The sequence below is a fragment of the Chroicocephalus ridibundus genome, chromosome 13 (assembly GCF_963924245.1).
Source record: "Chroicocephalus ridibundus chromosome 13, bChrRid1.1, whole genome shotgun sequence".
Classification (NCBI taxonomy): domain Eukaryota; kingdom Metazoa; phylum Chordata; class Aves; order Charadriiformes; family Laridae; genus Chroicocephalus; species Chroicocephalus ridibundus.
In genome coordinates, this window is record NC_086296.1 from 4,976,900 (window position 1) to 4,990,781 (window position 13,882).

At 56.9% G+C, this 13,882-nt stretch overlaps 2 protein-coding genes across 2 annotated transcripts; one reads left to right on the forward strand and one right to left on the reverse strand.

Moving 5' to 3' along the window:
* Positions 1–2,186: 2,186 nt before the first annotated feature.
* On the reverse strand, positions 2,187–5,972 carry PSMD9 (proteasome 26S subunit, non-ATPase 9). The gene is made up of 6 exons (XM_063351475.1): positions 5,813–5,972; positions 5,624–5,726; positions 4,581–4,774; positions 3,973–4,074; positions 3,367–3,455; positions 2,187–3,013 (listed from the first exon to the last, which is right to left on the reverse strand). The coding sequence occupies exons 1-6, from the start codon at positions 5,924–5,926 to the stop codon at positions 2,986–2,988; spliced, it is 630 nt and encodes a 209-aa protein (XP_063207545.1). The 5' UTR covers positions 5,927–5,972; the 3' UTR covers positions 2,187–2,985.
* Positions 5,973–7,153: 1,181 nt separating this feature from the next.
* On the forward strand, positions 7,154–13,211 carry HPD (4-hydroxyphenylpyruvate dioxygenase). Its single transcript, XM_063351473.1, has 14 exons — positions 7,154–7,218; positions 7,449–7,475; positions 8,258–8,320; positions 9,124–9,228; positions 9,392–9,434; positions 9,527–9,609; positions 9,740–9,829; positions 9,948–10,051; positions 10,215–10,292; positions 10,458–10,620; positions 10,967–11,038; positions 11,771–11,893; positions 12,039–12,155; positions 12,312–13,211. Exons 1-14 carry the CDS (start codon positions 7,216–7,218, stop codon positions 12,420–12,422), a joined length of 1,182 nt encoding a protein of 393 aa, XP_063207543.1. The 5' UTR covers positions 7,154–7,215; the 3' UTR covers positions 12,423–13,211.
* Positions 13,212–13,882: the final 671 nt, after the last annotated feature.

The following is a 13,882-nucleotide window of genomic DNA, read 5'->3' on the forward strand; positions in this document are numbered from 1 at the left end:
CCCCCGCCGTCCCCAGCTCACTGCCAGGACGACACTTGCACAGGGGACCCCATTCCCAGGGATCGCTCCAAGCCACCACAGGGATCACACCTTCACCACCGCAGATAATCAGCTCTGAGCACTCCCAACTCTTGACTTCAGCCTCACTGCTAAGCTCAGATAATAACAATTTCTAAATCTAATTTGTTTTTCCTTCTGCCCAGCGAGAGCCTGGTACCCTGCTGGGAGATGAAAGGAGTTTTGTTATCAGCTCAAATTATCTCCTCGACCTGAAGAGGCTGCGGCACAGAGGCGGGTCGTCAAAACGCTCTCAACTCCTCCGTGGCACAACGCGCTGCTTTGGGTCGAGGGGTTTCGTGGCTTCAGGAGCAGGGATTTGCACCCATCTCTGCTAGGTGCAAGGCAGCAGCCTTCTTCAGCGCATCGGCACCTGCACGACGAGCTTGTTCAGACACGGCGCTTCTCTTCCCCGGCGGTATCATCCAGGCCACGTTCCCTGATCGTGTGGGATACAGGGAGTCATCTCTGCCCTCCAGCGTGAAAATCCTGTTTACTCCGACTGAGAGCAGCTCCTTTTCTGCCCTGGTCCTACAGCAGAGGTTTGAGTGTGGTCTAAGGAAGGAGCTCAAACCTTAACCTTACCTATCCACAGCAGGTTTTGCAATTTAATCTGTGTTTATTAAACTTGTCGGGATCGTTCAACCCATTCTAGTCAGGACACACCACCAGAGGGGCTGGAGATGCAGTGCTTTGGACACAGGGTTAGGGGACACACTTCTACAAAAGCCTTGCAGAGCTGAGAACCCTCTGAAGCATGTGGCACCCTCCACGGTGACAGGGAAACGAGCTCCCCGAGAGCAGGGATGAACCTGGCTGGCAGGGCTGGACCGACCCCCTAACCTCATTTCAGCAGCGGCACAGAACGCCGGGATATTTCTAGACCATTTCATCCCGGGAGGCACAAATGTGAAGGCCTGGAAGGATGCGTCCCGTGAGCTTTTCTTCTCCTGGACTGGTGTCTAGACCCAGATTCATCTGCAGCTCGGGTAAAAGCGAGCCACAGCTGGGATAACGAGACACATTTCCCAAGTACACAGGGCCAAGGCCAGGCCCTCAACAGTCTGACGTTTCAGCTGCCCATTGACACCCACTTTACCCGCACACCTACAGTCCATTTTACAGGACAGAAGACGGGGGCAGCTTGCAGACAGCCACATGTTTAGAAACTGCCGCAGCACCTGCAAATACGAGAATCTCTTTTGCAAAAAACAAAGCTCCCAAACCTGATAGAGCACGCGTTCAAGAATTCCCATTCTACGCAAGTCTGTTGGCACTGTGGCCCCACGCAGAGACTCAGCCCTTCTACAGAACCACCCCACGGGGGGTACTTACCTTGTAACTACAGGCAGGGACATCACACCGCTGCCCAGGGGGATTTGACAGTGGATTTAGGAGCCGCGGTGGCCGTCGCGTGTCACGGCGCCCGGCGCAGGTCAGCAGCGCAGGCTTAGCCTGGGAACTGCTCCAGTAAAGCAGGCAGGATGCACACGTGACAGGGGGTCCCAAAACACCTCCCGTTCTCAGTTATTCTTCAAGAAAAGAGATGGAGGAAAGCAGTGCCACGTTTCAGTCTTTTTAAAATTACTTGAAAGAACAAAACACGAATAGCTCAGACCAGGGTGAGAGTGCGTTTGACGGGGATTGTCTAGATACAATCTCATCCAAAGAACGCTGCCACGGGCTGCTACAGCAACGCCTCCTGCGCAGCACCGGGAAGCCTGCGGGGATCGCCGAGCAAAGGAGCTTTGCTTTGAAGCTTTACCATTTCAGTGAGAATCTGCTCCCTTGGACTGCGCGCTGGAACACAAACGCTTGAAATATCAGACGGGTAAACCTACTCAATGTAATGCAGAGCCCTGGGTAAGTCATTTGAAAGTCTGGGGTTTAGTCCCCCTTTTCAGTCTATTTCAGGTCTGGTTAATGACAATTACAACAAAGTTGCTCGTTATGTGTGATGTGTTACTTATGCCGCACCTGCTGATGAAGCGCTAATGACAGACTCGCACCTTACCTGGGCTTCAGCTCCCAAAGGCCACAGGGTCATGGCTTTGTATCTGTGCAGATCTGCACCTAACCCACCCAACTCGGCCCACAATTATTGTCCAAAATAATAACTTCTACAAGAATGGAGAAAGGTATTACTCCTTTATTGTTTCGGAAGAGTATTTTGAAGTTCAACTGGAAACACACTTACAACAAACCAGTCATCCCAGAAATCCCCTTGAAGGGTTTATACACCCCAAACAAATCAACCACCACAAATAAAAAAAAAAAAAAAAAAAAACCAAAAATTCATCAACTTAGGAGTATTTTTATCATGACCATATAAAATACTAAATGTAAAGCAAAGTAGAATTATAATCCCTATTACTTATATTATTAACTTAAAATAATTATGCATTCCAAAAATTCTTTCATCATGTTTAGTAACTTCAAAAGTTGTGGCAACACAGGGAAGATAAAGTATCAAACTTGCATATTTCTTGAGTGTGATCTACCATTACAGACACCCAGAAGTGCTCCAGGACTTTTTAGCTTATATTACAAGATGTTCAGTGAGGAATTTGGGGGCGACAACACACACGAATGCTATTGTCAACAAATAAGAGCATTTAATGCTCTTTAGTCTCTATCAAGTGAAGTCTGGGTCTCCCTGTGGCCTCATTCCAAACTGACGCAAGGTGTAAGAGATGAGAAGCCACAGCTTGCAACTCCGCAAGCTACCCCTGATCAACCAGTGCAATTCTGAATTGCAGTCAGACCTTACTCCAGCAGAACCTCTTCAGACTCTGAGAGTCTGGCACGCGTAGAGGTCACAGCCTCTGAAATATTTGTTTCAGCAAAAACACGTAGGGAAGTTTTCAAATCAGATCAGAGTCCAGAAAGCAGGCACAAGCTTCAGCTTTATTGTTTTCCAAGCAACGGTCATCTTTGCAAGGGAATGATATTGCAGCTGAAAAAGAAGAGGGTAGAAGGAAACATTAAGGTCCCAGTTCTCAAACAAGCACAGAAGACCTGACATGGCACGGATCAGACCCACCACAGCCCTCCTCCACTGGTTTCCTCTACCGGACAAACCAGCCACTGAGATCTTCATCCCTGTCCCCACGTTTGATACAGCTCATCTCCCCACACCACCGTGCAAAACTGTAACCTCCAGCTCTCAGCCGGCACCTGCCAGTGAAGTTCACCAGAGCGGGCAGCAACACGCACTGAGCGCGAAGCAGAGAGCTGGCCCGGCTGCAGGGAACTTGCTCTGAGCTGGGTGAAGCCTCACCCGTTCTGGTAAGCGAAATAGCAGCTTACCCCAGGAGGCCCTTCCCGGCCCAGCGCTTCGGAGTCAGCCCCACGTGAACTTTTTTGCCGCTGCGGAGCACAGTCACACTCAGGGGTCTCTGAAAGGGAGATAAAAATAAAATATAAGAATAAAAGACGGCAACTTTCCATCATCAAGTCAACCCTCTTCTTCCTTCTTTTGCTGAAACGCCAGAAGAACGTTTGGTCAGAAAAGCTCGTCTTCAGTGGCTCCCATTCCCACCCCCATGGCTAGATCCGAAAGGAGGGAGCATTTGGTGTGGAGACATCTCCAGGAGATCTCTCACTTCCACCATAAAGCACCTGATGGCTGTGGCAGCTTCTTTGGCCTGTCCACAAGGACGGCACAGCAACGCAGCCACAGGGAGTCCCCAGGGGAGAACAAACAATATGACGGTCACAGCAAAGAGCAGGCACCTCTTAGCTCTCTTCTATCCAGCAAGAATTAGCTCAGTGCTGTGAGAGAACAGGGCTACGACAGCACAGACTGAATCTGACACTGTTCCTGACATGGAAATGATGATCCCAGAGATCAAAGTTACATAGAAAAAGCTGAGGCAGGCATCGAGAATGCAGTTACAGCAGAAATGAGCTCACCCCTTCGCTATGCTGCACCACTGTGGCGATGTTCTGCAGGTTCTGGAAGTTGTTTACGTTGACAGAACCAAACTCCACAATCTCATCATCGACCTGAAGCCCCTGGACAGAGACAGAAGAGGGAAGATGAGCATCGACCTTCTCCAAAGACAGGGAATATCACAGGAGCATCACCCTTCACACAGCCACATGGAGAGAGGTGTGCTGTGACCCTGTCCTCACCATTCAGGCAACTGAACTACTTTAAACCCTCTCCGTGTGCTTAGAAAGAAGTATTCATTCCTCTGCCCTGCTTCATGGGAAGAGAAATACTGAGGTTAGAACGATCAGCGAGGCCTTGCGGGAGCTGTGTGGTGCAACGATACAGCTGAGAAGAGAGTACTCATCTCGTTCCTGTACAGTGACTAGTCTAGGCACAGGACATCCCAGTGCGACCCAGAAAAAAAAAAAAAGACAAAGAAAAAAGTTGGAGGAGGAGGGTGGAACCCTAATCAAACCCCCAACTTATTCCTACTTATTAACAAGTGACAGAGAAAGTCACATGCTATGTTTTCTCTCTGGATCCAGAAGAAGCCTTCCCAACCGGCTGTCAGGCCCCACCAACTTACTGAGATGTTTGCAGGAGATCCTGGAGTCACCGCGTTCACTTTGGCAAAAGCCTGTGGCAGGCTCTGGGTCTGGCTCATCGCCTCGGCCAACGCCTCCGCCTCATCCCTGGCGTGCTTCTCCTTCTCCCGGGCGTGCAGCTGGTGAAGAGCTTCCTCCACCTGCTTCATCAGGGCCTTGTGATCATTCTGCAAACCTGTGGGTGACACCGTTAGCACAGAGGCAGCAGGAGTGAGTTACATCTAGGGGTTCTTTCTCAGCACACGCTCTCCTCCGCAGCTGTGCAGAAAATGGTGTTCTGGGTGTCTCGGATCCCAGCTGTGGCCAACAGGAACCTCTGCTGGGGTATCTGCTGGCTGCTGGCACCAGCCCTGCTCACGGAGCCCAGCAAATGCTTATCAGTAGAAGTTAGACACAGAGAAAACCACCCTACACATTTTGGTAAACATGCAAGGAATCGGAGCATGGAGGCCTACGATCACCTAGAAATCACTGCGTCTTTTTTCCATCAAGTCACATATGTAGAGCAAGAGCCATTCCCAAAGTCAGGGCATAGGGTAAGCCCGGGAAGGAATAGATGCCAAGCTATTTTTTACCCAGAGTTTATTCTACAAACACCACAAAAACGCTTCGCTGTATTTCACGACTCCCACATGGCTCCACAGCAGAAGCGGAATTTCGGTGCCGCTGCGACAACGCGCGGACAAAAGCGTTTTACTGACTGAGCCGATCCACAACGCCTACGAACGCAGAGCGAAACCACCGAAAAACAGACCCAGAGCGACCCTGGGTTTCATTGTTTTGAAGAACCGCAAGGAGCCGGCGGAACGGCACGGTGCTCGAGGCGCCTAAACGGCTGTCCCGGTATTAGCAGGGTGTTCATCCCAGCGGCAGAAGCCTGCGGGTCCCCCACACGGCACCAGTTTTTGCCGAGTCACTCCTGCTGGAGGGGACGCTCCCGGCCCCCCGCGTCCCCGGGCCGGCTCCCCCCGCCCCGCCGGTCCCCCGATCCCCTCCCTCCCGCCCGCCGCCGGTCCCCGCTCACAGATGATGTTGTGCCGGGCGGTGCGCACTTGGTAGAGGTCGATGTCGTCGCGGGGGAAGCCCTCCGCGTCCACCAGCGGCTCGTCCATCCCGACGCCCTTTTGCTGTGAGGGAAGAGGCGGCCGTGAGGCTGCGGCCCCGGCCCCGGCCCCGCCACCCCCCGCCCGCCCGCCGGCCCCGCCGCACTGACACCCTCCAGCAGCTCGTAGCAGGCCTTGATCTGCGCCTCCACCTCGTCCTTCCGCTTCACCAGCTGCTGCACGTCGCTGACAGTAACCGGGCGGCTGCCGCCGGGCTGCGCCATGGCCGCCACCACGGCACGCGACGGGCGCGGACAACAGGCGTCACGGGGCGGGGGGGCGTGGCCGGCGGGGGGAGGCTCCGCCCACGAGGGGCGGGGTCATCGCCGGAGGGGCGGGGTCTGTGCTGTGGGCGGGGTCAGCGCAGGGGGGCGGGGCCAACGGAGAAGGCGGTGGCGCGGGGTGAGGGAGCGGCGGCGGCGCCGTGGGCTTACACGGGTGTGGCGGTGCCCTGGGGTGGCCGTGCGGTGGGGTGGCCCAGCGGTGGCGTTGACACGGGGTGACACAGACGTGGCAGGGACACGTGGTGGCACAGCAGTGTCGCTGCCGCAGGGTTCTACAGCCGCCATGGCGCCATGGCGCGGCCCCGTCCCTGCTGCTGGCCCCGCTCCGGTCCGTGTCCCCGCGCACTTGCAGGGAGGCCCGCGGCGGCACAGGGCTGTGCCACCCGGGGCGTGTGGCAGCAGGGGACACGGCTGACACCCACCCAAGTGCCCCGTGTTTGTCCTCCCCAGCAGCTCCAGTTTACCACCGCTGCCGGCCATGGGGTGCGTGCGCTGGTGTTTGCCCCATCAGGGCTCCTGCTGCTCCCACAGTCTGGGGACCCCCGCAGCACTGGGCTCACCAGGGACAAAGGTGACACGAGTGGCCTCAGGCCCAGATGCCGTGTGCATGGCCGCACCCTGCACACAGCCAAATTGTCCCGGCTCGGCGTTGTCTGGGAAGGCGGATGGGCGCAGGAGGGGACATGTGCCCGCGAAGGGGTGAACGTCCCCGGGGGCAGGCGGGCTGGGGGGGGGATGTGCTGCTGTGGTTGCATCACCCCACCATGGCCCCGGGGAGGTTTCGCTGTGGGGTTGGCAGGTTCCTGCACCGCAGAGCCTGGCACACTCGTCCACGTTTAGCCCTGCTGGGGTGGGGGCAGGAAAACAAGTGACCCCAGGGGACAACCCAGGCAAAGCCACCCGCGGGAAGATGCCGGCACCCCGTTACACACTGGGGTGCTGCTGCCCACCCACCCGTCCCTTGGCCCCACAGCTGAAGTCACAGCTCACCCCTTGCATAAAACACCCGCCGTTGGGTCCCTGCACAAACCCGGACGTGGGGCTGAGCCCCCTGCCCCAGGACGGGCAGTTCCCAGCCCAAATCACACACAGCTCTGGGTCGCAAACGCTTCGGGCTGGGGGTGGGAGAAGGTGGGGCTGAGGAGGAGCTTCCCCCGTCCCACCACTATATTAAATGCCCTCGTGGACTCGCGCTCTCTTTGCTGCTGTCACATTGCCAGGACACAAAAATGGTGAGGGGCAAGAATGGGAAGTAATTTAAACGGCCGGGGCTCAACAGCACAGGACGTCTCGGGAGCTTTACCGGGTTTAACCCTGCTTGAATTAGGACTTTTTAGTGACTGTGCTGGAAGTTGTGTAGAAGAGCTGTTCCTCATACGCTGACCTTTGGATTCGAGCCCTCTGGGGGCTGCGGTACCTTCCTGAACTGCTAACATCTCTCTTTTCTGATTCTCTCTTTTAGACATCTTACACAGACAAGGGAGAAAAGGTAAGAGCCGCTTCGTGTCCTCGGTCCTGCCCCGCTGCCTGGTGTGAAGCATCAGCCGTGTTAATGCAAATAATACTTGTTCCCGACTCCTTGATTACCTGGTAAAATCAGAAGTAAAACTGCTCTCTGGCTGGGCCACACAGGACGTGGTTTCTAATTGCAAATAACATTAACAATGGAAATGTATTCGTTTCCTTTTTCTTTGTGGTTTGGGAGGAGAGCGGCAAATGGGAGACAATGGGTATTTCCCGGCCAACTCCATTGCCTAAGCAGAATCCTCAAATGTTGCAACATTCCTAGCCAAATGCTGCACCAATTTGCCACCTTTTTCCCCATAAAGTGCTTCCCAAACCACTGGTGCACATCGTGGCTGGGTGCCCGGGTTGGATGGCGGTAGGGAACAGAGCGAAGGGGGATTTGTCCCGGCACTGGCGGTTGTGTAAGAGCGTTTCGGGGGAGAATTAATCTTTAACGCAGCAAGTTTGCGGGTGGGCAGCCCACGGGGAGCACCGGGGGCACCGGGACTGACCCGGCCCCAGGCGAGCTGGGGCTTGGCACCTTCCACCCCGCAGAGCAGGATCCTGCAGGACCTGACTGGAAAGCGCTTTGGAAAATCGCTGTTTCAGGGCAGCAGCCAGGAGTTCACCTGCTTAATTCGGACGCGTTTACAGGAGAGACATTTGCAGGGTCACAGCCGCCGCTTCTCCCTGCTCCGGAGATGAGCAATGCCGCGGGAAAGGCTGCGGCGGTGGCTCTCAGCCCTGTTTTCCCCTTCCCTTTAGCACGCACGAGGCCGCTTCATCCATTTCCACTCCATCACCTTCTGGGTCGGCAATGCCAAGCAGGTGAGAGGCTGCGGCCGGTTGGGAACGTGTAATGGTGGGCGCTGGCCGCGCCGGGACAGGGCGGCCGCTCCGGTTATTGGCTGCTGGGGGGGCGGTTCGTCCTGGCAGTCCACCGGGTCGGGGCTGCGCTGGCGTCCCAAAGCCCCTCTGTGGCTCGGTGCCTGTGGCCGCCGGCACGGCCTCGGCCGATGGCCTTGGGGGTCTTGCGCAAGGCGAGGGGCGTCTGCCTGGGGGTGTGTGCGGGAGGGGGCTGGAGAAGTGCCAACCGGCACAGGCGGCAGGGCTCCAGTCGTGGTCACTGGCCTGCGGCAAGAAGGCGGCGTGGTCGCTGCTCTTCATCATGTGCTGCTAAAAAGCTGATGGCGATTTAAAAATCCCTGTGCTTCGAACCTGAGCTGCTTTTCCCGCAGCCTGGCAGGGGAGCAGGAGATGGGCAGAAATGTCTTCCCCTCGGCGGCGGCTAAAGCCGTGCACCAGCCCTGTGCCCGCTGCGCCCCACCTGCCCCGGCCACTCATGGGCGCAGGAGGGCTCTGGGGGCTTGGGGGTTATTCCCCAATGTGGGGCCTTTCTCACCTCTGCTTGTTCCTCCTGGGTAGTTACCGGGAAGCAGGAAAGCTCGGCTGCTCCCTGCGTGCGCACGCACACACACACACACACACACACACACACACACACAGAGGTGTGACTTGCACACACGGCGGTGGCCGATCCCCACGGGCTGTTTGTCCTGCCCCGGTCGGGGGGAGCCCTGTGGGAACCGGGGATCACAGCTTCACCCGGAACGGCTCTCGCCCGCCCGCAGGCTGCATCCTACTACTGCAACAAGCTGGGGTTCGAGGAGCTGGCGTACCGGGGGCTGGAGACCGGCAGCAGGGAGGTGGTCTCGCACGCCATCAAGCAGGACAAGGTAAGAGGGCTGATGCACCCCGCAGAGGTGTCGCTGCTGGGACGGAGGTTGGGGGAGACAGAACCTGTTGGCGGCGTTAAACCCCGCGCCTGCGGTGCATCTGCCCCAGGCTGGGGCTGCAGCCACGTCTCCATCCCTCACCTGTCCTCCTCTTCCTCACCAGATCGTGTTTGTTCTCTCGTCCGCTCTCAACCCGGGGAATGAGGGTAGGTGCCGCGGGGGGGAAACAGAGTGGGAAATGGCCGCGGTGGAGCAAAGCCCCTCTGCTCATGCCCGCGGCTGCTCTTGCTCCGGGCAGAGATGGGGGAGCACCTGGTGAAGCACGGTGATGGGGTGAAGGACATCGCCTTTGAAGTGGAGGACTGCGACTTCATCGTGCAGGTAGGAAGCCCCTCTGCTCCCTCCTGCACGGCACCCTGAAATGGCGAGGGGAGGTGGGGAAGGGCATGGGGACATCTTCCCCCGTCCCGGGGGAGCTGTGGCAGGAGGGGGTCTCTGTCCTTTTGCCCAGAAAGCCAAGGAGCGCGGAGCCGTGGTGGTGAAAGAGCCCTGGGTGGAGGAGGACAAATTCGGGAAGGTGAAGTTCGCGGTGATCCAGACGGTAAGCGGCTGCGGAGGCTGAGTCCCTGCGTCAGAGTGGGGTCCATGGGACCAGGTTGGACCCTGGAGGTCCCCAAAAAAACAGGGCCACCACGCGACTGCTTTCCCTCCTCTTGCAGTATGGTGACACCACCCACACCTTGATAGAAAAGCTCAACTACAAGGGCCTCTTCCTACCCGGGTTCCATCCGCCCCTCTTCAAGGACCCCCTGCTGCCGAAGCTGTGAGTACTTCCCAGAGGGGCCCACCCGGCTCTTTGCCACCGTGTGTCGGTGGGATGTCCCAGCAAGGAGCCAGATGGGTCCCCACCACCTCGTCCCAGAGCCTCCCCGGCTGTGGGGTGGCCCCGAGCCCAGCTGAGAGCTGTCCCCGGCTTCCCCCCGCAGACCGAGCGCCAAACTCAACTTCATTGACCACGTTGTGGGGAACCAGCCCGACCTCCAGATGGTCCCAGTGGCAGACTGGTAAGAGTGGGGAGGGCTGGTGGGAGGTGGGATGGAGCAGCAGCACCGCTCTGCTGGTCTCATCCCCTCCAACATCAGCGGCTGAGGCTAATTAAGCAAGAGCAGAGGTTCGTTAATGTGCGGATGGAGTGAGGGACTTGAATGTGCCCTTTGTGGCCTGGGCAGGTACCAGAAGAACCTGCTCTTCCACCGCTTCTGGTCAGTGGACGACAAGCAGCTGCACACCGAGTTCAGTGCCCTGCGCTCCATCGTGGTCACCAACTATGAAGAGACCATTAAGATGCCCATCAATGAGCCAGCACTCGGCAAGAAGAAATCCCAGATTCAGGTGAGCGGACACCAGCGGTTGATCCATCAGGCTGCCATCACCTTGAGCAGGGATTTGGTGAAGGAAAAGGGACCGAGGCATCAGTGATTCAGAGCCAGCACAGAGGTGCTGTGCTAAGGTGGCTGCTGGAAAGCAGCCCTGGTGCTGCTCAGGTCTGCCAAGGGCTGTCAAACCCTGGAGCGCTGCCGGGACAGAGACGGTTTACCCCCGATTTCACCAAAACTCTCGTTTTTTTAATTTTGCGGTCCCTCGGCCAATTTTGCTTTCATGTTTATAAGCCCCAGTCGAGCCCTTGGCACGCTGTAGCTGCACTGCCACTGACATGGTGACATTTTTTTCTCCGTAGGAATATGTTGACTACTATGGGGGGGCCGGAGTCCAGCACATCGCGTTGAACACCTCCGACATCATCTCGGCGGTGAGTGCAGCCCCAGGCAGCTCCTGCCCCGGCCTGTCCTGCCCCAGCCCTGCTCCGCCTCCGCCCCGTCCCACTGGGCATGGTCCTCGTCACAGGGCAGTGGTGGACTATGACCCCCCTGGGGTGCGAGAACAGGGGCAGGCTGGGCGGGCTTTGTGCCGTGGTTGTCTTACAACCAGGATTAACCGCCCTCTGTACCAGTGTGTTGCTGGAAAGGGACCTGCCTGCACCTGCGAGCTGCTGGGAGATGCCCGTCCCTCCAGTCTAAAGCAATTGGGGTCTGCAGGGACCCCAACGGCACGTGCTGTCCTTGGGGGGTGGCCCAGGGGAAGCTCGGGCAGCCCAGGCTGGGGGGCTGAGCCACCATAGCACATCACCCACCTTTGCCTGGGGCAGATACTGGTCTGGATTGAGCCCAGCTGCTGTTGAGCACTTGGTTTTGGACTCCCCTCCAGACCAAAGGGCCTCCAGAGTTACCGGGGGTCAAGGTGGGATGAAGCATCCTTGCACAGTGGCCAACTCTCTGCCTGGAGAGGCATCTCGGGCCCTCCTGTTCCTGGTGCCCAAAGCGAGAGGGTGGGACAGGTCCCCATGCACGAGGTTGCCCAATGTCGTGGGAAAGTATCACTCTGCCTCCCAACATCGTCTGTCCCCGACCATTCTCTTGGCACGAACCGCTCCACAAATGGGCCCCAAGCCCGACCCACACCGGGGTCCTCCCCTGCCTTGCAGATCACCAACCTGAAGCAGCGGGGCATGCAGTTCATGGATGTGCCGTCCAGCTACTACCAGATGCTGCGGGAGAGGCTGAAAACGGCCAAAATCAAAGTGAAGGAGAACATCGATAAGCTGGCGGTGAGTCAGACCAGCTGGAGAGGGAAAAGGTTTGCCCGGGGCTGGACCATCTCCCCACGGTGTTTTGCAGGGATGAGGGTGATGCAGAGAGATCCCCTTGCTCCTCTGTGGGTCTTCAAGCTGTTGCCCTGTTTCTTTTCTTCAGGAACTGAAAATCCTGGTGGATTTTGATGAGAAAGGCTACTTGCTCCAGATCTTCACCAAACCAGTTCAAGACAGACCCACAGTCTTTCTGGAGGTCATCCAGCGGCATAACCACCAGGTTGGTTTGAGGATTTCACGATGATCTTGGCTTCAAGACCTCGGGGCCATCAGCACCGTCACCCAGCCAGCTCTCGGCGCTGCTCTTTCCCAGCCGCTTCCGAGCTGAGGGACCTGCTGCCTGTCCCTGCCGTCTGTAACGCTGTCGTCTCCACAGGGCTTCGGCGCTGGAAACTTCAAGTCTCTGTTCGAAGCAATAGAAATGGATCAAGATGCCAGAGGAAACCTGACCGTCCTGGAGCCCAACGGGGAGACCAAGCGCATCTAGAGAGTGGCAGAAAACGCCGCCCTCGCCCCTAACGAGCTGATTCACAAATAAACCGGGAAACAGCCAACGTCTCGGTAAATAGCCCAGACCCAAGTGTCGTAAACCCAGGGAAGCTGCTGCCAAGGTGGAGATGTAAAAGGACTCAACACCTTTCCCGCCCCAGCCCCAGCGCTGCCCTCCGCTGACTTCTTGGGAGAGGGAGCATGAGAAATAGCAAACACGCTCTTAAAAAGCAGTTTAATCTGATCCAAACCACCAAATTCTTAACAAAGGGCAGAGTTAAGGCACGTGCTGAAGACACGCAGCTACAGAGGAAGACAGAAGAAACAACTAGGAGTGCTTAAATTTAGTCTATCCAAAGTTTTCTGTTAATTTTAGCTACGCGGGAAGCTAGGAGAGGAAAGCATGGAGGCGTTTGCCTCTGTGCTTCTCATTTTGTGAGATTTGATTTTAATTACTTTTAGACTCAATCTTGAATTTGAACTTGCTGAGATTAAACACATGGGTTTAGGGTAGCTACAACATTCTGGAATGAGACTTAATCAAATTTACGTCTTTCAGCCTTCCCAAGGCAATGCGCTCTTGCTCTAATACCTGTAAATTCCCAAATTAATGAAGGGTTGGGGTTTCTCCCACGTTTCAAGAAGTAATTGCTGGCATTGGCAGCGATTCCTCGGCTCAGATCCTGGCTGCATGTGTGAAGTCCCCTCTGTGCATGGCACTGGTGTTGTCACAGTCCTCTGCAAGGGGACTTTTCCTACTGACACAATAAAACCCTTTTCTGTCACAGCTCAAGTGCCTGGTAAGTTAACATGGTGGGGCTGGAGCCCCTCTACCCCATGTTCGCTGTAGCTGCTGGTCAAACGCTCCCCGAGGAGTCCGCAGGCCTCCGTACACAGCCGCTGAAGAACATCTCAGGGTGTCCAGCGCTCACAGGTCTCCCCGCTGCTGCACATCTGCCCTCTGCAGCCCCGATGCACCCACCACTGCTCCCCAAGCTTCCCAGCATCGAAGCTGCTCAAAGCCTGAGCAGCCCAAGCCCCGGCCAAGCCCTCGGCTCAGGATGGGCTCCTCGGACATGAGTCCCTCCACCAGCCCAAGCCCCTGCCCCATCCGGCCACCCTGCAGGCTGAGCCCTGCTGCCTTCTGCCCCGCATGGTGTGGTTGTCCTGCATCCACATCCCTTCAGCCACCGTGGCTGGCTATGGAAGCCAAGAACTGAGCTGGGAAGTCACCTACAGCCCACGCTCTCTCCCATCTCTTCCGTTTCCTCCACCATCGGCCGCTTCATTTGTCTCTGCCCTGGGCATCTCCTTTTCTAAGCTCACAGAAGCCACTTTGACCACCAGCACCCCCACAGCAGCCCCCAGGGAAGGAGGACGGGGGCACATGGCCGGCTCCAGGCTGTGCTTTCATCCGCATCAAACCCCAGCGGCTTCCCCAGCTCCCCCCTCCTGTAA